At 42.5% G+C, this 26,338-nt stretch overlaps 1 protein-coding gene across 2 annotated transcripts in view; it reads right to left on the reverse strand.

Moving 5' to 3' along the window:
- Positions 1 to 3,068: 3,068 nt before the first annotated feature.
- Positions 3,069 to 26,338, reverse strand: part of LOC110077616 (solute carrier family 2, facilitated glucose transporter member 9) — a 42,355-nt gene continuing 19,085 nt past the window's right edge. For both annotated transcript variants that reach the window (XM_020790860.3, XM_078389445.1), the window contains 9 exons: positions 25,602 to 25,726; positions 23,527 to 23,672; positions 21,500 to 21,632; positions 17,291 to 17,478; positions 15,677 to 15,787; positions 10,246 to 10,347; positions 7,832 to 7,907; positions 5,173 to 5,300; positions 3,069 to 3,420 (listed from right to left, as the gene is read on the reverse strand). In XM_020790860.3, coding sequence (XP_020646519.3) covers positions 3,178 to 3,420; positions 5,173 to 5,300; positions 7,832 to 7,907; positions 10,246 to 10,347; positions 15,677 to 15,787; positions 17,291 to 17,478; positions 21,500 to 21,632; positions 23,527 to 23,672; positions 25,602 to 25,726 — 1,252 coding nt within the window. In that variant the 3' untranslated portion in view covers positions 3,069 to 3,177. The remainder of the gene's footprint in view (positions 3,421 to 5,172; positions 5,301 to 7,831; positions 7,908 to 10,245; positions 10,348 to 15,676; positions 15,788 to 17,290; positions 17,479 to 21,499; positions 21,633 to 23,526; positions 23,673 to 25,601; positions 25,727 to 26,338) is intronic.

A 26,338-nucleotide genomic window follows, 5' to 3' on the forward strand; every position in this document is an offset into this window, starting at 1 on the left:
ATCAAGGACTTAACGGTATGAGCCACATAGTCTGTCCTCCATTCTCTAAACTAGATTGATTGTGGTGATGGAGGTTTATCATCCTGCTGGTGTTAAAGCAAGACTCAGAGGCCTGCTCCTTCAGCATTTTTTGAAATTATGGAAGGAGGCACCATGTTAGCTTTTGTACAGGCAGTAACACGTCTTGAACAGCCATGGGCTATGGACAATCCCACCTGATAGGTTATGTTGCTACATGGAAGTATGATCAGTATCAGTACCTGATGTGGCAGGAAAGCACCTTAGGATTACAAAGGCGGACATTAGGTCCCAAACCCACTGTCAACTATTCCTATGTTCAAGAGCGCCAATGACAAATGTACACTTACAACAAAACCTATCATTCAGCAGCTGGTTGCATGTTTTGACCCTAATTATCTTAACTCAAAAGTTTAAAAGCCCAGAGAATGTAGTAGTATTTGCTTCCTGCAGGCAGATTTTAAGGTTAGGATTGTAGCCCAAACTGTTCAGATTTATGCTGCCCAGTTTTAATACAGTATAAACATCCACTTGAGATTACTGACCAACAGGGACATCTAGTGGTCACTCATTAGAACACTTTCCTGTCAACAAACAAATCAAAGAATTTTTCTTTCTACCTGTCTTTTCCCTTCCAAAGATTCAAACCTTATTTGTTCTACCTGATGTGAAACCTAAATCTGTTTGTTCTTAAGTAAGTCTGTCATATGAATATGATGCCTATATTGGCCATTTATAAATTTTAAAAGTTTTCCACAACATTTTCCAGGGTAAAAACATTTTCATGTCTCCTAGAATTAAAACAAATGGTTTGTAACATGGAATAGACACATATAAAAGCATATGAAGTTAAGGAACAATTGTTAAAGCAAGATAAAGCATGTCATATAAAAAGCAGTAATTTAATTTATTTTTTTAATAAATATTTTTTTTCTGAGTGTATTTAAAAGCCAGTAAAGTTAGGCGTTAATATATTTTCTTCTATTGGGGCAATCTTCAAGGAACCTGTGGCCACTGCCAACAAGGCCCTGCTGCTCCTATCTACCAGTGTTGATGGCAAGGCGAGAACAAGGTTACTGGATACCAATCTCAAGACCTACAAGGATTCCTGTGATTACAGGAGGTCCTTCAAATAATCATCTTCCCAAAAACCACTTAAGACTTCAAAATAAATTTTGATTTGAGTATACAACTCATTGTCTGACTTAGGATGCAAATGTGCCTATAAGTGTGCATTCTTCTCTAAACTGTAAACCATGTTGGATAGATTCTATTTTTCCTCCTTTGGCTTGTGTTTTGGGGCCAAACTAGAGATCATGGTAGGCATCATGTGGCTAGGTCTTTTTTTTTTTTTTTGTACTTCTGGTACTTCTTGTACACACCAACTATGTTGTGCATTTGTAAAAATTGTTTGCATGTACACCATTGTGTTACCCATCCTTAGGTTTCATTGCACCGATGCTTAGGTGCAATTATAATATGTACATGTGGCTGTGAGATGTTGGGAGTTCTTACTCAAAATTCTGCACAGCATCATTTGGGGAAGACTAAACTAACTCATTATTGTATATATGGTAGTGCCTCTCCATGTGGTTTCTAGCAGTAGTCTCTCCCTACTTCCAGTCTGATATGGAGATTCCAAGGATTGAACTGGGGACTTGCTGCACACCAAGCTTGGGTTCTACCACCTATTGCTCCTCCATAAGTGCAGATGATAAATTGTCAAATAACAATCTTGTCGAACAACTTTCTACCATATTCTTGTTTCCCAAATATAGATAGATCCCCCAAGCAGCTTGTGATTGGGTTAGGGAGGATGTAGCCCTGACATCTGGGGGTGCAGTTGCCCCTGCCATAGCTGCCTTCAGCCAAAGTATAGAGTAAGTAAAATAGAGATTTGTGCTGTTTCCTTCCTTAGCTGCTATGTGTGCACACATACGAGTGTATAGTTTCCTTGACCTTGCAGTTACCTTGAGAATGGGTGTAGATGCAATTATTTTGCAGGAAGAAGCAGATGTAAATGCCGATTTCTTTGTTGCCTGTTTGAAACAGTACTTTGTTGTGCATGCATAAATGTTGCTGAGTGCAATACCACAGCTGCATATTTCAATCTTCTTGCTCATTCAGCAAATAATTCCATGACATAATGAGCATTTATTTTATTTTTGGTTTTTACTGACATCTCAATTTCCTTGCCTTTTTTAAAAGGGCAAACTTGGCATAATTTTATGTAGGATTCATGCGTGTCACTGCACTCTTCCTAAAATACAGTGCAGATTTGGTGTTGTCTATGCTGTGACTGTAAGGGACGTGGTGGCGCTGTGGGCTAAACTGCAGAAGCCTGTGCTACGGGATCAGAAGACCAAGCAGTTGTAAGATCGAATCCACATGATGGAGTGAGCGCCCGTCGCTTGTCCCAGCTCCCGCCAACATAGCGGTTCGGAAGCATGCAAATGCAAGTAGATAAATAGGGACCACCTCAGTGGGAAGGTAACAGCGTTCTGTGTCTAAGTCGCACTGGCCATGTGACCACGGAAGATTGTCTTTGGACAAACGCTGGCTCTATGGCTTGGAAACGGGGATGAGCACCGCCCCCTAGAGTCGAACACGACTGGACAAAAATTGTCAAGGGGAACCTTTACCTTTACCTTTTTTATGCTGTGACTGTACTGTTTGGTAACAGTGCGCTTTTTTATTTTTGATCTTTGAATGGGGTCTAAAGCCCAGTGCTGGCCTAGCTGCAAGCACAGACAATCTAGAAGACATTTGGTAGATCTTACCAGAACCTTAGAAAAATACTTTGCTGTAAAGAGGATGAGGTCTATCCATGACATGCATTATAAATAGTTTGGTTTGCATTGACCGGTTTCCTGAGATAGTTGTCAGACAGAGTGTCTGTATGTTTGATTGAAGGGCCCCACAAATACCTGGAACAGTAGGTAGCTGTTAAGAAGAGGGTAGCCCCTGTAGGACTGAATCATATGGCTCTTCCCCAAGTTTCCCACAAGTACCTTTTGTACTGTTGGCTGTACCAAAACAAACAAAAGGCATCAAGAAAAGATAATCAATATTTTCTTTCTCCCTTTGCTCAGACAGAAGAATTTGTGACAGGAGGGTACAGTGGGAAAAGGCATCATAATAATATGCATGGAAGAATAATCATGGGTTGGATTCTGACCCTGACAGTTCCAGGGAGCTGTTCTCCAGAGCACCATAGCCATTGAACTTGATCATCTTGACAGAATCGGTCAGGTGAGAGAGGAAGGTGTGGCGAGAAGCAAAGATCTGGCTGATTTCCATAAATGTTTTGTTTTTGGTCTCAGGGATGATGAAATAGACATACAATGCGACCAAAAGGCAAACACCACTGAAGACCAGGTAGCAGAAGGCACCTGCGGACATCTGAGGATAGAAACAGAATAGTGTTGAGAGAACCAGAAAGAAACATGCTCAGTATTTCAAAGGCTGCCTTATAGTGAGTCAAAATACTGAACCCTCTAGTTTAGGATTATCTACAGAGACTGCTGCATGATATTGCAGGGTTTTATTCTAGCCAAGCCAAGAGATGGTACAAGTTGGTACCTTCTGCAAGCAAAACACCTTGACTTGCCATGGAGATGGCCTTTCATCCTTGGTCTTCATGTATTTCCCTTCTGGCAGTGAGAGAATTACATAATCCCAAAAGGCAGAATGAGAAAACTCATTCTATGCCTGGAATGAGCAGAGAAAAGTTATTTTGTTTGAATTGTAACTCCCAGAAGCTCCCAGTCATTCTGGTTGAGAAATTCAGAGAGTTGTAGTTGAAACAAGTACATTTTCTAAGCTCTGGAAATGAATCTAGTTTTACAGACATGCACCCGAACACAGGCCTGTACTGTGGAGAGGTCCTTTGGGGAGTACTAGCTGTCTCTTCTGGCCTGGCAGGAGGACACCTGCAGCCTTCACCTCCTCCAGGATGGCTTTACAAACATAGTTTATCAAAGAGAAAGCCCAATATTTTTAAAATGCATCGCTTCCATGTCTTGACTGACTGTGAAAGTCAGTCCCAAACAGGTTGCTTGATGGAGCCAGTTCTCTGTTTGGTATAGCCTTGTGATGTGATTAGGGACTCTTCTGTCAAGACCAGCTGGGTTTTGCTGCAAATTCTCTCCACTGCAATTTGAGGATTGCTAACAGAACTTGGACTCTAAAGCTTCGAGGCCTGATACAAGTTAGAGTAGCAGGTTTGGAATAAAATACAGACACACAAAGGTGCACACACACACATATCCCCATTCAGTGCTATGGCTTCTTTCTATACAAATGTTGATGCTGGTATATAAACATGAGTTTTTCAGTAGTACATGCAATGTGATGCTTTCCAGGTATTACAGGATTCCAGGTCCACATAGCTCCAGCCAGGATCGTCATCAACCAGGCATGGTAAGAGTTCTAATCTAATAACACTGAAAGACACCAGATTGCCAGTCCTGTGTTGTGGCTCTTCCCATTCACAAGGCTAGGATATGATTACTCCACAGAAAGAAATACAGTAACTCATTCAGTACCTGAGAACCTATTTCCTTGCTTCTAATGGTAGCTTCTTTCTAGATTACCCAGGAAAATACAGAAATACCCAGGAAAATCCATCTTTCCTCTATGTTGTGCCCAAAACCACCCTGAGAGGCTATACTGCGGTGCAGACCTAGAATGGCCATACATTTTTAGGGAGAACAGTCCTGCTTTTGAAGGCCCATCAGAGACATTTCTCTCTCTTTTTAATGGTGTCCTCCATTTGAAGCTATCCAGCCAAAGTCTTAATACGAAGATAATGGATCATAAGGATGGCACTCGGGGGCTCTGAAGTTGCCCTTCTATGGCAAGAACCTGAGCAGCAGATCCAGCAGGTACAAAGACCACATGATTACAATCGTACCTTACAAAGTGAGAAGCATTAAAATGTTGCTTAGATTGTGAACATCATTTCTGATTTTGTATCTGTTCCTATCTATTAGCATATGGAGTTTTATGCAGCCCATGCCCTCCTTTTTCTTCCTTTTTTTTGAGATGAGTAAGTGCAGGCCTATAAAACGATATGTATGTTTCAAGAAAACCTTCATCCCTCTTGAGGGGTCCTCAGCTCTACCACCCTCTGAAAGAAAGAACCCATCATACCTGCAGGAAGGGAAATACAAAGCCGACAGTGAAGTTTGAGAGCCAGTTGAGGGACCCACCCACAATGTATGCAGGGGGTCGATGGGACTGCTTGAAGAGCTCGGCTGTCATCAAAAATGGGACCCCAGCTGTAGGGGAAAGACAGTGCTTAGAACCACAGGGATCAAGCCAGGCTTTTTGTGGGAGATCCTGTCATGGGTGTGGGGAGACTGTCGCTATATACAATCAAAGCTGCATGCTGACAGTAGTTGTTCAGTTCACTGGAGGCTGCTAACTCTTGATTTTGTGGGGGCAGTGAATCCATTCTGAGTTGTACCCTGAACTTTAATGGCATTATCCAAAGGGCTAAGCTATTTGAAAGGTATGGCTTGAATAATTCCTATATAGGTAAAGGTAAAGGTTCCCCTTGACAATTTTTAGAGTCGTGTCTGACTCTAGGGGGCGGTGCTCATCCCCATTTCCAAGCCATAGAGCCAGCGTTTGTCTGAAGACAATCTTCCATGGTCACATGGCCAGTGCGACTTAGACACGGAACGCTGTTACCTTTCCACTGAGGTGGTCCTTATTTATCTACTCGCATTTGCATGCTTTCGAACCGCTAGGTTGGCGGGAGATGGGACAAGCGACAGGCGCTCACTCCGTCGCATGGATTCGATCTTACAGCTGAAGATCTACAGACCTTACAGCACATAGGCTTCTGCGGTTTAACCCGCAGCGCCACCACGTCCCTCAACTCCTATATAGGTCAGGCTAAAATTTATAAAAGAGAACTCCTTGCGTGCCAACAATTGTCAGATTGTCAGATAGAGAGCTTTTCATGTAGTTTGCAAAGTAGCTTGCTTTGTTTTGCAACTGGGTTTCAGATATAAACAAGGGCTTTGGTTGCAAGTAGGTGTGCTCAGTCATGAAGGTCTACCTGAAGTATATCTTTGAAACACTAATGGAGTTCTAGCTTCTAGTGATGGACAATCTGTAACTTACAATTTAGCTAGCCCTCAATCTGCTGTTGCTTTCTCACCATTTTTTTTCCAAGTTCTGCACAGGATTTATTCTATCTCTGTGGTTCAAATAAATCAAGATAACATAGTGGAGATGATACTGACACAGAACACATCAGATTTGGCTACATGCTGATGTCAGCAAGATCATGTAAAAGTGGACTCCTCTAATCAAGCTCTAGGTGCTCTACAATGCACATGTTTATTCAAGCACACATCTCATTAAGTCAAATGTGGTGTCGGTAGACAGCACTTGCACATGCACACTTTAGTGTGCCTTTGAATGCATTCCAGAATACACATCCAAACCTGAATATTCTCCCTCTGTAGTATACTGTTCTGAGTAGGATGCACACTTGAGCATGCATTCTTGATCTGAAATTTTCACACCCTTTGAGTCTTTTCTCCAAACTGTTGAAAAGTCTTCCAGGAGCAGTGAACACAAAACCCCCCTGTTCAGCTCTGCTCCACTTAAATACGTATAACATCATGCTGATAAGGGAGATTTCTTTAATGGAAGAACCTGTCCTACACAGGACCCAAGACCTGTGTCTCTGGAATAGGGATTTTTCACTCTGAATGATACTATTTGCCCTAGTGCCCCAACATATGCCCACTTTCTGATGTGGTAAGTGAAGTAGCATATCATTCTTCCAGGAGTATGCCAAACTGCTTCCTAAAACTATTTTTTAGAAATTGTTTTTTTTAAAAAAACCACCCAAGGACACCCCTCCTCTGACTGAACATTGCTCACAGATCACCAGGAGTGGGAAGAGAGAGATTTTTATTTTAAAAGTGAGATTCATCATTGTTTGTGAACAATGAGCCATTAAAATCCTAATTAAAGATGTAATTACAGCGAATAAATTCTGGGCCGACAATGAGTTATGGATCTGTTGGCGGCTGCACTAATACATCAATTGGGTAAACCAGCAGCCGCCTCGTCCATCATATTTAGAGAGCTGTGCTTTCACCTCTCCGTTAGCAGCAGGCAGAGGAATTGCCTCTGCAACACAGAGTAAGACAGTGGAAGAACTTCAGGATTCCAAAAAGCAGTTCACATCTCACTACATTTAAGGTAGGATGGATGGCCTGAGATTCAACTTTCTCTTATGAGCCCTCTTATCACAACATTTTGGGTGCTCAAAAACTTTGCAGGCAAGTCTATGGCACTATATGGTGTAGTGCTTAGAGCGCCGGAGTTGAGGCTGACGTCCCCACTAAGCCATAAAACTGACTGGGTTCCCTTGGGCCAGAATGTCTCAGCCTGACCATACAGAGTTGTTGATAAGATAAAATGGGGAGGGGGGAACCTGTATATACTGGATCTCATAGGAAGAAAGGCAGGAGGTACAAATAAGTAAATACATTTTCATAACTTCAACAATTATGTAAAAAAGCAAGAATCCTGAGGGCAATTGACTGCAAGAAGACTTAACACCTTTCACTGTATCTATTACAGCTCAAATAATCCTCTAGGTTGTCAGCTTACTTCACCATGCACCCTCCATCAAGATCCTATTCTTGGGATACTGAACTCCTATAGGACTTTGACCAGATAGTTGCAGTTCCAGTCCTTGCGCTGTTCTGCTAGTGTCCAGTAACGCTGAAATGGAGCTTTGTTACTGTTATTTCCCGAATTGCCCTCAAAGGAAACCCACCTGGTCCCATGCAGAATCCTGCGATGATCCCAATAACACACGCCACACTGACATAGCGCATCCAGGTCACAGTTCCCTGTGGGAAGGACATTTAGGTTGTGGAGAAAGTTACTTCAAATTGTAATAGAGTATTCTCATGTACAACACCCAAATTCCACCACTGCTCATACCTGCACCTTACAACTCTGTCTGCAGACTGCTAGCTCTCCAAATCCTAGCTTCCTTCTTTGATTGTGCACCTCCATTTCTAGGAGCGACCATGCACAGCAGTCAGTTGCCCCAGTGATGGCCTTCTCTGTTCTCTTATCCTGCTTCTGAACAGCTAGTTAATTTCATTTTCACACAGTTTGATTGGTATTTCAGAGAAGGTAGGATTGTCTTTCATCTCCTAAAGTAAGAATACATCTCACCAGGACTGCTGGATAGCTCAATGATTTAGGTATTGGAAGTTTGATTCCCCACCTGTGCTTCCTTGACAGGGGCTGGATTCAATTATCCATAGGGTCCCTTCCAGCTCTGCTGTTTTAAGACGATGATAGTGAGGACTGGTAGTCAGCCAGGACTGGTGATGACAGATGACACCTTAGTCCCTGCTACTCTCAGAGCCCCAGTGCTTCAAGCTCTGTTTCCCTATACCATTGGTTATCATCTTATTGGATCTTAATTCTTACTGCTCTACTAAAGAATCCAAGTCCTATCATAAGGGAGGAAAAGTCAACTTTTTCTAAGAAGGATGTTTAGGGATGTGCATTGGCCTCCCAACCCATGCCTGAATAATGGCACAAAGACTTCAGCCTTCTGTTCTCTGTGCCCATATAGAGATGCTCCAATCATCCTTTTCTGGATCCATTAGAGTATCTGTGTGTCTCCAGTTCCCCATGAAAAAGTTTCGTGGAAAGGAGGAGAGATAATTGGGAAGGCTGGGTCACAGATTGGATGGTACCATTGCACCGGGCTACAGAATTTTGGGAGATCCCAAGATACAGTCAGGACAGAAGGCCCTCAGGCCAAGGCAATGGCAGTCTGCAGAGCTGGGTGCCCTGTTTGACTTCTAATTTTCCCTCCCTTTTTCCAGTTACCAGGAGAAAGCCCAGATCTTGCAAAAAAAGGAGATCCACTTCCTAAGGCTACAAGGAAGGGAACATGTGAATCACTTTAAAAGAGTTATGGGCACAGTACTTTTGATACTTTCTAGGGCAAGACACAGAATCTGTAGGCAAGGAAAGTGTGAGGAAGGTTCATTTGTAAGATGAAGACCATGCTCTTTTTACCCATTGCCACCAATTCCTCATCTTCCTTAATTTATGTTTCTCTTTCCCCACTTACAGTTACAATGCATTAATGTGAACAAGGGAGATCTATGAAGTGGTGCTGCTCCACCCCATTTAATGCTTCTGACATCTTTGTTTGGCCATGTGGTTGCCCCAGAAATGCATAAGAACTTCTGATTCAGTTTGTGTATATGCCTCTGTCTGAAGAAAATATCAATCCCTACTCAAATTCACATGATTTATAGCAGGGGTGGGCAACTTCAGAGGGCCCAAGAATCCTTGTTCATACGGGCTGGCTGCTCAGAGCCACACTTCCAAAGGGTGATTGCTCAAAATGGCTAATTATTAAATTTTCTTTGGAGAGAGGTAGATTTTTCTAATGGATCACTGTACCTTCACACTTCAAAAATAAAATCTTTTGAGGTTCCTGCCTACTATTCAAAGGGTTTTTCCCCCCTGAGAAAGAAAAAAAAGTGTGTGCGTGTCACATGCTTGGAGGAGACAGAAGTGACGGGGGCACAAAAATGGTAATGGGGGCTGTTTGCATCCTAAGGGACATTAGTTGCCCACCTGGGCTCTCTTGATTTAGCAGTTTGCCACTGACTTCTTGGGGCAAAGTGTGATTTTTTTTAAAACCATTTTTTTTCTGGGGAGCACTGGAAGGATGTTGGAAGGCATAAGGAAAGAGTTGTGGGCTGAATGCACCATGTGAGCTGCATTTTACTCATCCCTGGCTTATGGGCCTTCTCCTATCCTATTGCTCATTTACGGCAATTTAGTATGTTGGAGAAAGTCTGGGCATCCAAAGTTATTATTTACATGCCAAAAGGTTACAGACGAATCATGCATGGCAGTTAAGATCGGTAAGAGCTGGTATATCCCAGTTGCAGGAGGGCATGGGGCTTGAGGGAGACAGAGTTTAAAAAAATTGCTATGAACACCCTGTGTCCCATCTGAACCAGTTCTGTGTGCCACTGCACTACATTACCCTGGGTGAAGGTGGGATGGATAACCCCACGTCCGTAAAGAAACTGTTGTTCCATTGCTGATGCCGTAGCCTGAAGCTAATGTATAAAATCCAATAATCTGTGAGGGGGGGCACTGCTAAGAGGTTGTTACCCATCCGACCCATGTCCTTCCTACCTGCAACAACAGGGAGAGGGTGATGCCTGAAGAGCAAATGCCCATGAAGCAGAAACCAACTATGATGAGAGGACGACGTCCCAGCTTCTCAATGGTGAAGCACTGCAAATGGGAAGTGACCAAGGAAAGGTGTTACACAAGGGACTGAATGCTAATGCATGTGCTATGAATAAATAGACAGGCAGGCAGACACCCCCTCATGCCCCCCCACCCCACCCTCACACGTTTATTAGGCTATAATGCACAAAGTATGGAGTGTAGTCTCACATAATGGTCCTTGCCATCAAACCTCCTTTTCAAAAACCAGGCTTCCTCCTTGATCAAAATATGGAAAATCAGTGTGTGCTTCTCTTTACCTCAGAAATGGGAGGAAAGTGCCATTTGGGGGCCTTTAAAACAAGCAAACAAACAGGAAATGTGGGTTTTATATTTCTGCCACCAAATATCTATGCCATAGAAAGGCATCAGTGACACAGAAGAGCAGAGTGAGGCAGGCTAACCTCTTTCCATTGCCATTACAATGAGGCTGTAATGTGTCATCTAAAAATGCTGGGTTTTGTCTCCCAAGTGAAGAAGAGAGTGGACAGGCAACGAGCATCACCTTTCCTGAATTACATATGCCTAGATGTAAGGGATTGGTCCTAGGAGCACACACTCAGGTTTTACTCTTTGCTTCCGGAAAAGGCTTTCATGTACTCGTAATGTGTTAGAGATGGGATATCAAGAAATAGAATGGCTCTGCTCAGCTCTGGGAACAGAGAGGGAGGGATGGAAAACTGTTTCTTGAAAGCTGATGGAAAGTGACCCAGATCCCATCATTCAGAGAGTTATCCTTGGATAAGGAATTCATTCCAACAGATTAGATGTGGCTGAGGACTCTAGCTTTGCTTTGGCTATGGAAACACAGTGAGGGGAGCTGGAGGAAGGGAAAGAGGGTGTCCTGGGACCCAGGAGTCTGCCATTGGCAGGAAGGGGGGGAAAAGAAGCTGCCAGAAGGAAACCAAAGCAGCAAGATTTCTGACAGCAGAACAAATGCCTGTAATTTTATAACCAACCACAGTGCATCCATTGGGGGCCGTTTTTGTCGGCACTCAGGAGCAATCAGGTTGATGGAGTGATGAGCTTACTGGAGTTAGGCATTGCTGATGGGCAGCAGAGGCATTTAGTGGGCGGAGAGCTATGTGTTTGTGTAATCGGGAGAGGCACAGGTCTGACATGGACAGCCTAGGCTGATCTCTGGCTGGGAAGTTGACCCAGCTGTGCAGAAATTGGGAACTAAAAAGACTGTGATGTGTGGAGTGAACACCTGTTACAAGAAGGTAGTTTCAAGATGCAGTAAGGAGAGGATTTTTCTATAAGGCACATTGTGGGTCTATAAAAAAAAACAAAAAAAACCAACAAAAAAAACCCCCACTCACAAAACAAACAGCAAAATTCCATATTGGCCATGCCAGCAAACCTGTTGATGAGAACGTTCTTGACAACTCTTATACCTCTCAGAAGCTTTTGATTAACCTGGCTGTGGCCTGTGCAAACACATGGGCAGGGCAGACTCTACAATGAGGAAGAATGGGACAACCGCCTCAGGATGCTACATGCCAGGTGTTATTCCTGGCCTCCATGCCTGATCCTCTCTGCCATGCAACTTGCCCTACTTCCTTAAATTAACCTGGTGCCTCAGTTGTATAGTTAGGTTCTTTCCATAGCTGAAATAAAACTGAACTTCCTCCACCCAACCAGTTTATTTATGGGGGAGAGGGGGAACATCATTATTCCTCAGGCCGTGAGATTTCTGAGGCTAGCTCCATGAATGGGCTAGTCAGAAGAGTGGGGTGGTGGTGGTCTGTGGTCCATGTAAGGGTCTTTCACTCCTGACTTTGGGCACCAATACAGAAGAGCCCTTTGGAATACTCTCTCGAGGCAAATCAGCAATGTAACACAGACCTGCTTTCTAGTAGGAAGCAAGCTGTTTGCTTGTTAATGACACTGAAGATACTGGTCCTTCTGTGTTATTGACAAGCCATTCTTCCTCACAGATAGGGGGTGCCTTCTATTCTTTTAATGATAAAGCACATGCCTTCAGGGATGTAGAGGTGATTGGTAATTATTATGTTCCCTAAATTTAAAATAAAATTCTGAAATTGCTTCTATGACTGTTGGGGGTTCCCAGTTCCAAATAGAAACATCCCGCTCCTTTGCATATACTGTATTTCTTTTGAATATGGAGATTCATTCTAAGAACACTCTCCTATGTCTACTTAGACGGTGATCCCACTGTGTCCCATAGGAAGAGTGCCCAAGCCACTTGATTGGGTGGGATAAAATTTTTTTTAAAAAGTGCCTGTTTAGCATTCATAAGATTGCTTGCACACTGAAGTAACTGTGCAAGCATATACAAACCAAAACAACAACAACAAACAAAACATAAAACAAACAAGCTCCCCCCTCAAAAACCCCAGCCTTCAAGCTTGTCTAGACAAAAAAAAAAAACCCCAAACAAACAAGAAATAAACAACAACAGCAAAACCATTGTGGCAGCTTCAAAACAAACTGTTATATTTCAATGTGAGCTCCTGTGGATACATCTACTTCTTTAGATCTATTAGAATGAAGAAAAACCACAAGTAACAGGGCTGATCCATTTCCCGTGCCTGTACATAACTTTTAGGTTTGCTTCAGTCTAGTATGTCTGAAGAAGTGGACGTCTCCATGAAAGATCACAGTGAAATATAACAGGATTAAAGATGTCACAGCTTTATTGTTTTTGTTGTTACTGTTGTTCTGGATAACCTTGAAGGCTAAGTCACACGTGACCCATTTGAGGAGGAACTGAATGGAACAAAGCTCTCTCCTGCCTATTATCCTACTTGGTGTGTCTTTCTTGTCCTCTTCTCTCCTCTTCACCTTCTTCTAGCGGAGAATGGTCAAACTGTACGTTACAGATAATTATCACCAAGTTTGAAATCATATTAGTGTTCCAGAAATGTAATTTAGGCAGATTTTCATATCTGAGAAATTAGAATTGCAAATGAATTCCATGTTCAACTCTATAAGACTATTCACGAAACAAAGCAAGCTCATCTGAAAACTCGTGAGGTGAAAAAATATATTCCTGTGACAATCAGATGCTTTCAGTTGTTAAGGATTGGCTTGTTATAACAACATGTTATCCATAATGTATACAGCTCAGCTCTTGGCTGCTTCCCTTCTCTCTTTGCCTTTTCTGTTGCTGACACTAGGAGAGCCTTGCCATCTGCTCATTCTTCAGGAGAAGCCCAGAAGGAAAAAAAACTAGGGCGGGAAGGAAGGTACCTTTTGCCTGTAATATGATGGGTGCTGAAAGCAAATGAAACATTTTCTTCAAGGGCATAGTGAGGGAAGGCAAGGGAGGGGAGGAGGATGGTGCTAGGATCAGGTGGTAGTAACAAGTAACCCCATAGGCAGAGGTAGGGAAGAGAGATGTGGCCTTTCCAGTCAACCTAGTCCAAGGTGAGAAATGATCGCAGCTGCAATTCCCCCCCCACCACCAAGCATCCCTCTTCTCAGTCATGGGTGCTTCCTAATGAAATACTAGCTGTCAGTTTGTCTGTCTTGTAATGCTCAGCTGTGTTAAGGAACAAACCCCCTTTTCTTGTTCGTTTCAAAATTAGACTCTGTACATGCATCATGCCCAAGGGCTGCTGCTTGAAAGGCATGCAAATAGACATCCTGTTTTTGAAGCAACCTTCTTTTTCTCTGCAAAGCTCCTATTGACTGTGAACTGGTCACCAGATCACCCAGGCAAGCAGCGTCATTTGGTTCAACTGTTCCTTGAAGCATTTTATGTGGCTGTTACGCACCTTCATTCTAAGCTCAAACCAAAGCATATTCTCTCCACCATAGTTTACAAACATGCACACTTCCCTTCCCAAAACTCCCTCTCCACACAGACAGACAAACATCACAGATCACATCCATACCACTGGATGACGTGAGCAGATCTGGGGTGTCACGACAGGGCAGCAAAGGTTGTATTATATTTTCACAGGGTGAGCAGGGGAGGTGTTTTGGGGAGGTTGGGTCACATGCACCAGCACACGATTGCTGACAGATCAACCTTCACTGGGGGGGGGGGGATGGAGGTGGCATTAGAGATGACCCTGTCAAGTATGCATTATCTATCAAGTATGTTTTCAAAACTTAAAAGCATGCGTCTTAGGAAATGTTGTCATAACACTTACTCTCTGTATATATTATGTGATGCCAACTCAGAAGCTACCTATAGCGACCCTAACAGGGCTTTCAAAGTAAGTGAGATATTGAAGGAGTAGTTTTACCAGCTGGTTTTCATGGCCATGTAGGGATTTGAACCCAGGTCTCCTGAGTCCTAGACTGTCACACTATTCACTGTTCCACACTGGGAATTCTTAACTGACTGACCCAAGCTTAAACATTTTCCCAACCTTCAGGAGACAAAAGACCAAGGAAAAGTGTCCATGCAGACCAAATTGCAGACCAACACAATAAATGAGGCAATAGAAAACATTTACTGCTTTTACAAGATACTGTATATGCCTTTACTTATATCTTCCTTTTGTGGAGGGTGGGATTTGAGTTATAAAGCTTGAGTCCTGCATAAAGCTGATGGCATTAGCTGCTGCACTGATTTTTGGGTTGGTTAAAATTAAACATTTATGACTCACCCACCCTTGCAAAGGTCTTGAGGATTCTACAGAATCTTTTTCTTCGTGGGGAAGACTGGGGTGGGGGACACAGGAGAAGTCTTTAATGTCTGAAAATTGCTCCTGCCTGGATGATGTTAGTGGTGGCAATCTTCAGGAATTAATTATCCCTTCCTCCATTCCACAGCCTCCCCCTGACAGAAAGGATTTCACGGATGCCTTGGGATTCTGTTGGAGGAGGGATTGGAAATGTTTCATTTCCAAAAAAAATATCACTGTGGCTGATCAGGGTTTAGCCGCACGAACTGGGTTTCAGCCAATTAGTAAATGCTTTAAGCTAAAGGATTTTTTTCCCTTTTTTTAATCTACTGTTCTCTGTGGCTGTCAGTTCTTGCTTTGCTACCATACCAACCCCAAGATTTCTACACACCCCTAATCAACCATGAATCCTTTCTGACCAGTGGAAGTCTTTTTGGCTGAAAATCTCATTGAGATGAAAACTGAGCAAAGATGGAGTGGGTTCCTGACTTCACAGCAACTCTCTTTCTCCTGTTTCGATAAACATTATGCCTAATTGTGGAACCTTTCCTTTTCATTAGAGAGTGGTAGAGAGTACCGTGAAGAAGCCCAGGGTATGCTTTTGGCACCTGGTCGTAAGGCAGGAGGTTACTGGCCATCTCTCAAAAAATTCACTGCTGTAGCCAAAAGTGGAGCAGCAGAACCACCCATTCAGGACAGGACATGCACAATCCAGAACTGTCTGCACTTACACCTATTAAACCAGCAATGACCTCAATTGCACCAGTGCCCACTGTAGTGTAGGGTATCTCGGGGTCAGGAATGCCAGCATTCTCAAAAATGGCATTTGTGTAGAACCAGATCTGTCAAGGAAAAAGAGAAGTCATGAAAATAAGTCACCTTAGCTTGTACACCTTTCCTAGCCCTTTTGAGGTCCGTTCAGGAGACGTTTATTCTAGTTCAAGAAAAATAAGGAAAAAGCCGCATGGTCGTGATTGTGAAAAGCAGAAATGAAGCCCAGATTAGACATAATATCCTCTGTTTTAAGAGAAGGGCCATACATTTCATATTGTTAGCCAAAACAACTTGCATATTGCACTGTCTCCAGCTAAAAAGCAAACCTGGCTTCAACATCATCAGCCATGTGGATTTGGGACATTAATAACAGCATATAAATTGGAACTACCCACAATAACTTGATGCACAGCCTTGAAGATGTTGTATCATCAAAATCTCGCTGTTTATTTTTTTCTGTTTTTTTAAATGTTCTTAATAGTTGATTAAAAGTATCTCCTGTTTCTGTATTTGTATTTTTTTTTTACTAGATGGCTATTAAATGTTGGCCAATCAGCAATGTCACATGCGAATTTATACACATGGAATTGTGGAAGGAGAAAGCCTTTTTCACGGACTCACAAGCCTTCTTGCTTGTTTGCTTGAATACTAATCAATCAAAGGGCTTTATTTTCCTGGGGCTAGGAGAAACCCTCCTTTCTTCCTCATTCTTTTCCCACATGTTTGATCTATTACCTCCCAAGACATCTGAGAGACAGGTTGCATTCTTGCATCCTGCAGATCTTCTCATGTCACGTGGGATGAGAAAACAAACTTTTTGCTGCTTTTCTTCTCCTATTTTTCTTCTCATAACTTTGGAGTTGCTCTGTGCCTTCTATATCTATAAAATTTTGTGAATAAACACCTTTCTCTCTCTTTTTAAAACCTAAAGATAGCCTCCTGAGTGTTATTTCTATAAAGTGCTGGCCTGGGGAGAGGGGTAGAATTACAGTAGAACTATAGAGGGAGATTTCTCTAGCTAATTCTAACATTAAATAGCTGGGCTTCTGCTGTACATTTTATCGGGGACTTAATAAATCCCCACAAGTCTGTGGGGCTGATACAGAGTTTGTGTGTATATGGCCCATAGATTTGGTCTGTCAACTCTCAGTATAGACCAGTGGGACCTAATCAATATAGATTGAAAGTCTGTGTTCCGTACAGAATTAGATTGTCAAATAGGAATAGTGACCTACCACATAGGGTCATTGGGAAAATACCAAGCCTCTTGAATTTAGGACATACAATGCATTAATGTGGATATGCATAAACCTTCCCTCTTGCAACTCATGCCTTTTGGTGACTCTGATTCCTTTTGTTCCACATATGGAAGATGCCACAGAATGGGGGGGGGGGGGGGAAAGTGAGATAACAGCTCTGAGTGTAAACAGAAGAGCAAAGGAAGAATGGTTTTATAACACTTTTGATGCCCACCCAGCATGCCTGGCAATGTGGAAGACGGGGAATAGCACAGAACTAGTCTAGCTAGGCTAATGACCCTGGAGATTATGACCCAACATAGCAGTCCTTACTGCATCAATTCCTGAGAGCTGCATGCCCACGTTGATCACCACGACGGAGACCACTTGCCAGCGCACAGAGCGATCTAGCAACAGTTGCCATACAGACACAGTTTCCACTGAAGCAAGTGAGCGCTTCTCCTCCTGCATTTCTTCAATCACATCCCGAACATCATATTTCCCAAGAAACCAGCGCAGTGCTGTAGAGGGTAGGAAAAACACTCTGGTCAGGGATGGGCAGCTGCTACCCATAAGCAATATGTGTGACTATATTCTAGTTACCTTACCAGAAATATCTTCAAGTGGTCAAATGCAAAATTTCTATACTGCAATGTCATCTCTCTCTTTGGATTTTAGATGTAAGGAGTGAGTGTGCAGATCCGTGTAGAATTCTGTGGTTAAAAACATGTGTTCTACGAAGTGACGTTCTTACTTCCAGGTGGTACTAACTGTGTCAGAGCTAGCTTCATTCCACTAAGCCACTGAGACAAATAATGACCTCTGAAGGGATGACTTCAACATTAGGGCTTTGCTTGAGAGGCCTCCCCCTCATTAAAAATGCTAAGGTATTCCATCACATTGCCAACAAAAGTCCGAATAGTCAAAGCTATGGTTTTTCCTGTTGTGATGTATGGAAGTGAGAGCTGGACCATAAAGAAAGCTGACCGCCGAAGAATTGATGCCTCTGAATTGTGGTGCTGGAGGAGGCTCTTGAGAGTCCCCTGGACTGCAAGGAGAACAAACCTATCAATTCTAAAGGAAATCAACCCTGAGTGCTCCCTGAAAGGACAGATCCTGAAGCTGAGGCTCCAGTACTTTGGCCATCTCATGAGAAGAGAAGACTCCCTGGAAAAGACCCTGATGTTGGGAAAGTGTGAAGGCAAGAGGAGAAGGGGACGACAGAGGATGAGATGGCTGGACAGTGTCACCGAAGCAACCAAAATGAATCTGACCCAACTCCGGGAGGCAGTGGAAGACAGGAGGGCCTGGCGTGCTCTGGTCCATGGGGTCACGAAGAGTCGGACACGACTAAATGACTAAACAAAACAAATTCCATCACTACTTGACCACAATGACCAAATTTGTCAACCAAGCTATAGCTGACTTTAGTCGAGGAAGAGGCCCAGCTGCTGAAAACCAGGCAAGAATAAGAAATGCTTTGATTTGCTTTAGTGTTGCTCAATTAACTTTGGTACACTTTGAATTGCATGGTGATGGTTTAAATAGGAGCAGAGGGAACCTCAAAGGCAAAAGCAAGAAATGAAGCCAAATTATAGCTGCTTTTAACTGATGGGTGCACATGCTATCCTATAAGGTTTTCAAAATTATTAGGGCCCGGTACTCCCATTCATGTTCATTTAACTCCAAGTATGATAACAAATCACTAAAATGGGTGACCCATGTTCAGGCTAGTTACTCTCAGACAAGTATGAAAAAGTGATCCTTGGAGCATGCAAGTGGAAGTGAAGAACAGATTTAAGAAACTAGATTTTGGTGGACAGAGTGCCTGAAGAACTATGGATGGAGGCTTGTAACATTGAACAGGAGGCAGCAACAAAAATCATCCCAAAGAAAAGGAAATGGAAGAAAGCAAAGTGGCTGTCCAACGAGACCTTAAAAATAGCAGCGAAGAGAAGGGAAACAAAATGCAAGGGAAATAGGGGAAGTTACAGAAAATGGAATGCAGACTTCCAAAGAATAGCAAGGAGAGACAAGAGAGCCTTCTTAAATGAACAGTGCAAAGAAATAGAGGAAAAGAATAGAAAGGGAAAAATCAGAGATCTGTTCAAGAAAATTGGAGATATTAAAGGAACATTTTGTGCAAAGATGGACGTGATAAAAGACAAAAATGGTAGCGACCTCACAGACGCAGAAGACATCAAGAAGAGGTAGCAAGAATACACAGAGGAATTATACCAGAAATATCTGGATGTCCCGGACAACCCAGATAGTGTGGTTGCTAACCTTGAGCCAGATATCCTGGAGCGAAGTCAAGTGGGCCTTAGAAAGCATGGCTAACAACAAGGCCAGTGGAGGTGATGGCAGTCCAGTTGAACTATTTAAAATCTTAAAAGATGATGCTGTTAAGGTGCTACACTCAATATCCCAGTGAGTTTGGAAAACTCAGCAGTGGCCAGAGGACTGGAAAAGATCATTCTACATCCCAATCCCAAAGAAGTGCAATGCCAAAGAATGCTCCAACTACTGTACAATCACACTCATTTCACATGCTAGCAAGGTTATGCTCAAAATCCTCCAAGGTAGGCTTCACCAGTATGTGGACTGAGAACTCCCAGAAGTACAAGCTGGATTTCAAAGGGGCAGAGGAACTAGAGACCAAATTGCTAATATGCACTGGAGTATGGAGAAAGCCAGAGAGTTCCAGAAAAAACATCTACTTCTGCTTCATTGACTACGCAAAAGCCTTTGACTGTGTGTACCACAACAAACTATGACAAGTTTTTAAAGAAATAGGAGTGCCTTGATCACCTTATCTATCTCCTGCGAAATCTATATGTGGGAGAGGATGCAACAGTTAGAACTGGATATGGAACAACTGACTGGTTCTAAATTGGGAAAGGAGTACGACAAGGCTGTATATTGTCTCCATGCTTATTTAACTTATAAGCAGAATACATCATGCGAAAGGCTGGACTGGAGGAATCCCAAGCCGGAATTAAGATTGCCAAAAGAAATATCAACAACCTCCGATATGCAGATGATACCACTCTGATGGCAGAAAGTGAGGAGGAATTAAAGAACCTCTTAATGAGGGTGAAAGATGATAGTGCTAAAAACGGTCTGAAGCTCAACATCAAAAAAACTAAGACCATGGCCACTGCACCCATCACCTCCTGGCAAATAGAAGGGGGAGATATGGAGGCAGTGGCAGATTTTACTCTCTTGGGCTCCATGATCACTGCAGATGGGGACAGCAGCCACAAAACTAAAAGATGCCTGCTTATTGGGAGGAAAGTGATGACAAATCTAGACAGCATCTTAAAAAGCAGAGACATCACCTTGCCAACAAAGGTCTGCATCGTCAAAACTATGGTTTTTCCCGTAGCGATGTATGGAAGTGAGAGCTGGACCATAAAGAAGGCTGACCGCCGAAGAATAGATGCTTTTGAATTATGGTGCTGGAGGAGACTCTTGAGAGGCTGCAAGGAGAACAAACCTATCCATTTTGAAGGAAATCAACCCTGAGTGCTGACTGGAAGGACAGATCCTGAAGCTGAGGCTCCAATACTTTGGCCATCCAATGAGAAGAGAAGACTCTCTGGAAAAGACCCTGAGGTTGGGAAAGTGTGAGGGCAAGAGGAGAAAGGGACAACAGAAGATGAGATGGTTGGACAGTGTCATCGAAGCTACCAGAATGAATTTGACACAACTCCAGGAGGCAGTGGAAGACAGGAGTGCCTGGCGTGCTCTGGTCCATGGGGTCACGAAGGGTTGGACACAACTTAACAACTGAACAACAACAAATACAAATACTAAAAAAGATCAAACAAATACCATACTAAGAAACAGTAAATGAAACCAACACCAAGACACAATCAAAGTAGTAGGGTACAACGAACAATTTTACAACCCTCACTCAGGCAGGCAGTCACTCAGGGTAAGGTTGCCTGAAGAGAATTGTCTTTGCCTGCTTGTGGAAGGACAGCAAAGGTGGGGCTGGCCTGGTCTCTTATGTAAAGGAGTTCCAAAGTCTGGAAGCAGCAACAGAAAAGGCCCCTTCTGTGTCCCTACCAAGTACACCTGTGAAGGTGGCAGTACCAAAAGAAAGGCCTCTTCTTATGGTAACACTTGAGCAGGCTTCTAAAGGGAGATGTGGGCCTTGAGATAGCTTTAGTGCAATATGTTTTGTAATTGTTTATTGGCAGATAAACAGGACTTAAATTGTGCATGTATTGCTGAGAAAATTAGGAAGTGGGAGGCAAAGTGGGTCAGGTCAGTCTTAAACATTGTCTGTAAGATTACCCTGAAATGTCTGAGTGAAGGAAGCAGAATCTCTCTCTCTCTCTCTCTCTTTTAACCAGCTGGGCATTAGAGTTGGTAGTACAGATAGGTTTTTGTCCTTATTTCTTGAGCTGAAAATTGGGAGTCCTTTGGAGAATGTGGGAACTCACTGCGTCCTGGATTTGGGCATGGTCGGACCGATGTGGCTTACTAAGAACCCTTCTTATTATTGTTGAGCCCATGTAGCATTGTACTCACCATCAGTAGCTCCATGGACATCATTCTTCTCAATAAGTAAATAACGGGGGCTTTCTGGAAACCAGTTCAGCAGCAAGAGCTGCACAAAGGAAGGTACAACCACCACTGAGAGGGAAAGAGGCCAGTAGGAATCCTAGAAAGAGAGAGTCCCAAAAGGCAGCAACAATGTTTTTGTAGACAGTTCCTGACAAAAGGGTTACATGTAATAGGCAGGGCATGGAAACACGAGTTAGCCTCTAGTGTAGGAGTTAGGCTGTTGTACTACGGCTCAGGAGACCCAGGTTCAAATGCCCATTTAAACTGATTGGGTGACCTTAGGCTAGTCACACATTTTCAACGTGGTGAGGATAAAGTAAGAAGATGATTGCTTCTGTATAGTGCCTTGAGATCATTGGAGGAAAGGTGAGATGTAAATGTAAATCATCGTCATCATCATGAAAAAGAAATACATAAGTAAGTAAATAAATAATAAAACAATCATTTTATCATTATATATTTTTTCTATAGCCCCTATCTTTATCCTTGAGGATTCTGAGAAGTCAGATACTGAGACCCAAACTACAGAAACAGGAAGATAATTTGTAAAAGGGTGGTTTATGGTCCAAGTGCAGGGTGCATAACTTCAAAATGTCAGGGCGTGTTCTTACCCCACTTTGCTGCTCAAGGCAAGGCTTGCCTATGGAAGTACTTCTAAACACAAATGTGGGAAAGGAATATGGCTATTCGGGTATCCCAGAATTAGCAGCAGGGCAGAGTGAATGGATAGATACGGGAGTCACCTCAGTAACAGGCTCCATTCCTACTTTAAATAAGAATGCTCTCCTTCTTCCTCCAGCATGATCCTTGATGGTGTAGTTTTTTCCCTCTCTCCCTTAGTTAAAAATAATTGCTGTACAGTATGTGTCTCATGACTGGTATGCGTTTCCTATCTGATTTCCACCAAGAAGTTTGAGATTTGGAGAACAGAAGGTTAAGATGATTTCAGTGAGTGCTAACAGTTCCTTAAATGTCAGAACTGAAACATATCAGAAACAATTTTGTTAGGTCAAACAGAGGCACAGGGAGAAAATGAATCAAAAGAACAGAAAACTCATTTGGATAGTAAAACTTATTCTGGGGGAAATGAGTCAGCCTCTCTTCCTCCCTACCCGAGGAGCTGATTAAAGTGATTGCGAGTGTGCCTGTGTTTGTGTGACTTGGAGGGGAAGGGAAAGAGAGAAGGAAAGAGGGAGTGTGTTTTATGTGAGTGACTGAGGGTGTGTGACAGGAGACAAATGAAGAAACTTTCCCTGTAGCAGTACCTCAGTTGTGGAACTCCTTTCCAAGGGAAGTTAAATTGAGCTTCCCATGGGCAGCTCTGCCTTTGACTTCTATGACTGTTTTTTTTAAAAAACAAAACAGAACAAAACAAAAACAAAGCAAAAACAGTTTTTTAGGGATATACTTCGATCTGCTTTTATGGAATGTTTTAAATCCATTTTTAATATTTTAGATCCATTTAAAATCAGTTTAATCTACTGTAAATTGTTTTAGCAGATCTGCCAGGCAGAAGGGCAAGAAATTAATGCTTTAAATTAATAAATAAAATACAGTAGTTATAGAAGCTGCCATTTTGAGGACACTAAACCAGATAATTGATAGTTTGAGAAACAGCTAGGAACAATCAGCTAAAAGCACCTGAATGTGCAAAGTACCTTTTTCTGAAGCTCCAATACAGCTTTTTGGGTGTTTTGTGGAAATGACACCATTTGCCTCCATTTATGTTCAATGTGTATATAGGGAAATAAAGTCAGGTATTGGAGAAACATCTTCCATTTTCAGCCACTTCTTCCAGAAGAACCAAAACTGGGCAAAAAGTACGGCCTCCAGAGCTTTCTTCACTCAGGGAAGCATGAAGGATTTGACAGCATGTTGGGGTTCAAACTAGTCCACCTGCCCTTTCCAACCAAATTGGATACAAAGAGGTACACCTCTTACCCTTACCGGGTCCCAGGCCATTCTGTGTAGGGAGCAGAATGAACACTTACCTCCCCCAGCAGTTCTGGAAGGCCCAAGACTTGTGCAGAGAAGACCCCCAGGCAGATGAAGATACTTGGTACAAGGCCCAGGAATCCACGCAGGTTTTTGGGAGCAATTTCTCCCAGATACATGGGCACCACACTAAGACAGATGCCTAACAGGAAGAAGGAAAGAAAGGATTTAAAAATCAGCAGCAGCCCATATGGCCTGGTGGGTTCAGAATTCCAGAAGGTCAGGGAAATGCTCTGGTACAGCATCCTCAGAACCGAGGACAGGCTTAATATCTTAATAATGATTATACATGAATCTCTAAAGTAGGCTATATTAGTCCATTGAAACAAAGAGATTGTGCAATGTAAGGGCACCTTAATAATTAGCTCATTGTGGCATTTCATATTGTGGTAAATTGCTTTGTTGAGAGCATGCAGAAAAGTTATGTGGGCCATGGCATGCATTCGCAGAAAAGGGAAAGAAAACCCAAAAGATGGTTGTTGTAGGTTTTTCAGGCTGTTCGGCCGTGTTCTAGAGGTTTTCTTCCTAATGTTTCATCAGTCTCTGTGACTGGCATCTTCAGAGGACAGGAGTTAGAACTGTATGTTCTGGTGTAGTGTGTGGGATAGTTGAGTATTTGTAGCTGTGGGATCAGCTTTTTGTCCTTTTCAGGAGATTGGGTGATTATGGTGATTAGGGTGTTTTTTTTTTGTTATGGGTGTATTGTTGTGATAAGGGGGGGAGATGATCTGTCACTGTGATTGATGGGTGTTGTTAGCTAGTGTTTTATGTGCACTGGTCCTTGTGGCTGGGTAGAGTTCGTTGACCTTTTTGCAGGCTGTATTTTTCAGTGCTGAGAGCCAGGCTTTGTTGAGTTTTAGACTTTCTTCTTTTTTGTTGAAACTCTGCTGGTGTTTGTGGATTTTAATGGCTTCCCTGTGTAGTCTAACATAATGATTGCTGGTGTTGTTCAGTACTCCTGTGTTTTGAAATAGGATTTCATGTTTAGCTTGTTTCAGAGCATGTTCAGCTACTGCCGATTTTTCCAGTTGTTTTAGTCTACAGTGTCTTTCACGTTCTTTGATTCTAATGTGGATGCTATAACTGGACACAACTGCAAGGTATCCGGTATACTCCTGTAGTAGTGAGGGGGTCCCTTTTGTCTTTTGCTGACTGTAACATTTGTTGTATTTTTGTGGTGGATCTGAATACTGTTTGTAGGTTGTGTTTTTTCAAAAGTTTCCTCATGCGGTCCATGGCCCCTTTGATGTATGGCAGAAATACTTTATTTGTGGGTGCCTGTTTTTCTTCTTCAGTTCGAAAGCCTTCGAGAATACAAAACCAAAAAGAACTGACCATTTTCATCGAGACGAATTTTGCAAGATTTCGTATGCTTTAAAACCAGGAACAAACTTCTGGGCATACACAAGACCTGGAGCATGGTGTCTGTCTGTCTGTCTGTCTGTCTGTCTGTCTGTCTCTCTCTCTCTCTCTCTCTTTGTGTGTGTGTGTGTATGAGAGAGAGATAGAGAGAGATAGTATATTAATCTCTATTTTTTCTGTATTCAAGTATTTATTTTTTTATTTTTATTTTTATTTAGTGTGGTGGAAGAATGTTCAGACTTCACTCATCACCACACTAGACACAGATTAGCATGTTGTTAGCATATTTTCCCCTGGAATGTAATTCCTTCAAAGCCCTGTGATTGAAGAATGAACTTGCAAATGAAGCCTCCTGACAACCAGTCATAAAACCAAAGTAAGCAAATGTGCAACATGCTCAGAATTGGAAATATGGGTCTTTCACCTCTGAAGGGAGCTACATTTCAAATGATGTCCTAACCGTATTGTACAGTTTCAGAGAAGAGTTTCACAGTAGAGTTAGAAGGACTTGTCACTGAATAGACATGCCTATGACTGAGCAGTCATGTTAACCCCCATTTGCAGTCTGAGGGTAAAAACCAGAAACAGATTTGTCACCTCATCATTTTTTGTGAAAATTATACATTGGTGCCATCTCATGCCTCACATCAATTCATCAAGGCCCAACACAGTGTGAGAAAGAAGGTCAGGGTATAATGGTATCTCCTACCAGAATGAACACCAGTGATGAAACGTCCAAAGATGACCATTTCAGGTGATTCCAGGTAGCGACTTAACCCCATTAATATGCCAGCCAGGAGGACAAGGAGATTGCTACGGACCAAGGTGCCATTCCTGTTAATTAACACAGATGTTTGGATTTCAGATCATTCCAAATCTTCCTTGTGGCCCAAGCACTCTCTTTTCTAGTTAAGTCTAGTACTTAGGTACCAATTCACCGAAGTGTCAAGTCAAATAAGTGTTTCTTTCTTTACTATAGTAGTGCATTGAGAGTTACTGCCTCTCTTGATTGTCATTAGAAATGCTTTATTGTATCCTAACACAGCCTCTCTCCAGATGTGTTGACTACTAGTCCCATTCTCTCCATCCAGTATAGACAATGAATTTAGGGAAGGTCATCCTAGTGCATGTAAATCAGAGATGAATTGATTAGCCAAATGGGACATAGCTCATTAAGCACCTACATTGCTGGTTGGGTCTCTATAATATCTTGTGTTTCAATTGAGATGGACCTCCTTGCTTGAATATACAGAAAATTACTGTTAATGGTACAATCCAGATTTGCCATGTAGCCACCAAGTCAAATTAACTTCTAGACATGAATTGTAGGGTGGATGAGTTATGAGAAGCATAAGTTTATCCTGACTGACTGACTGACTGATCCAGATGTATTTACCTATGTCCGTTACTTATATTCACCACTATTTTACAAAATAAAAGTAGAAT

The sequence above is a fragment of the Pogona vitticeps genome, chromosome 3 (genome assembly GCF_051106095.1).
Source record: "Pogona vitticeps strain Pit_001003342236 chromosome 3, PviZW2.1, whole genome shotgun sequence".
Lineage (NCBI taxonomy): Eukaryota > Metazoa > Chordata > Lepidosauria > Squamata > Agamidae > Pogona > Pogona vitticeps.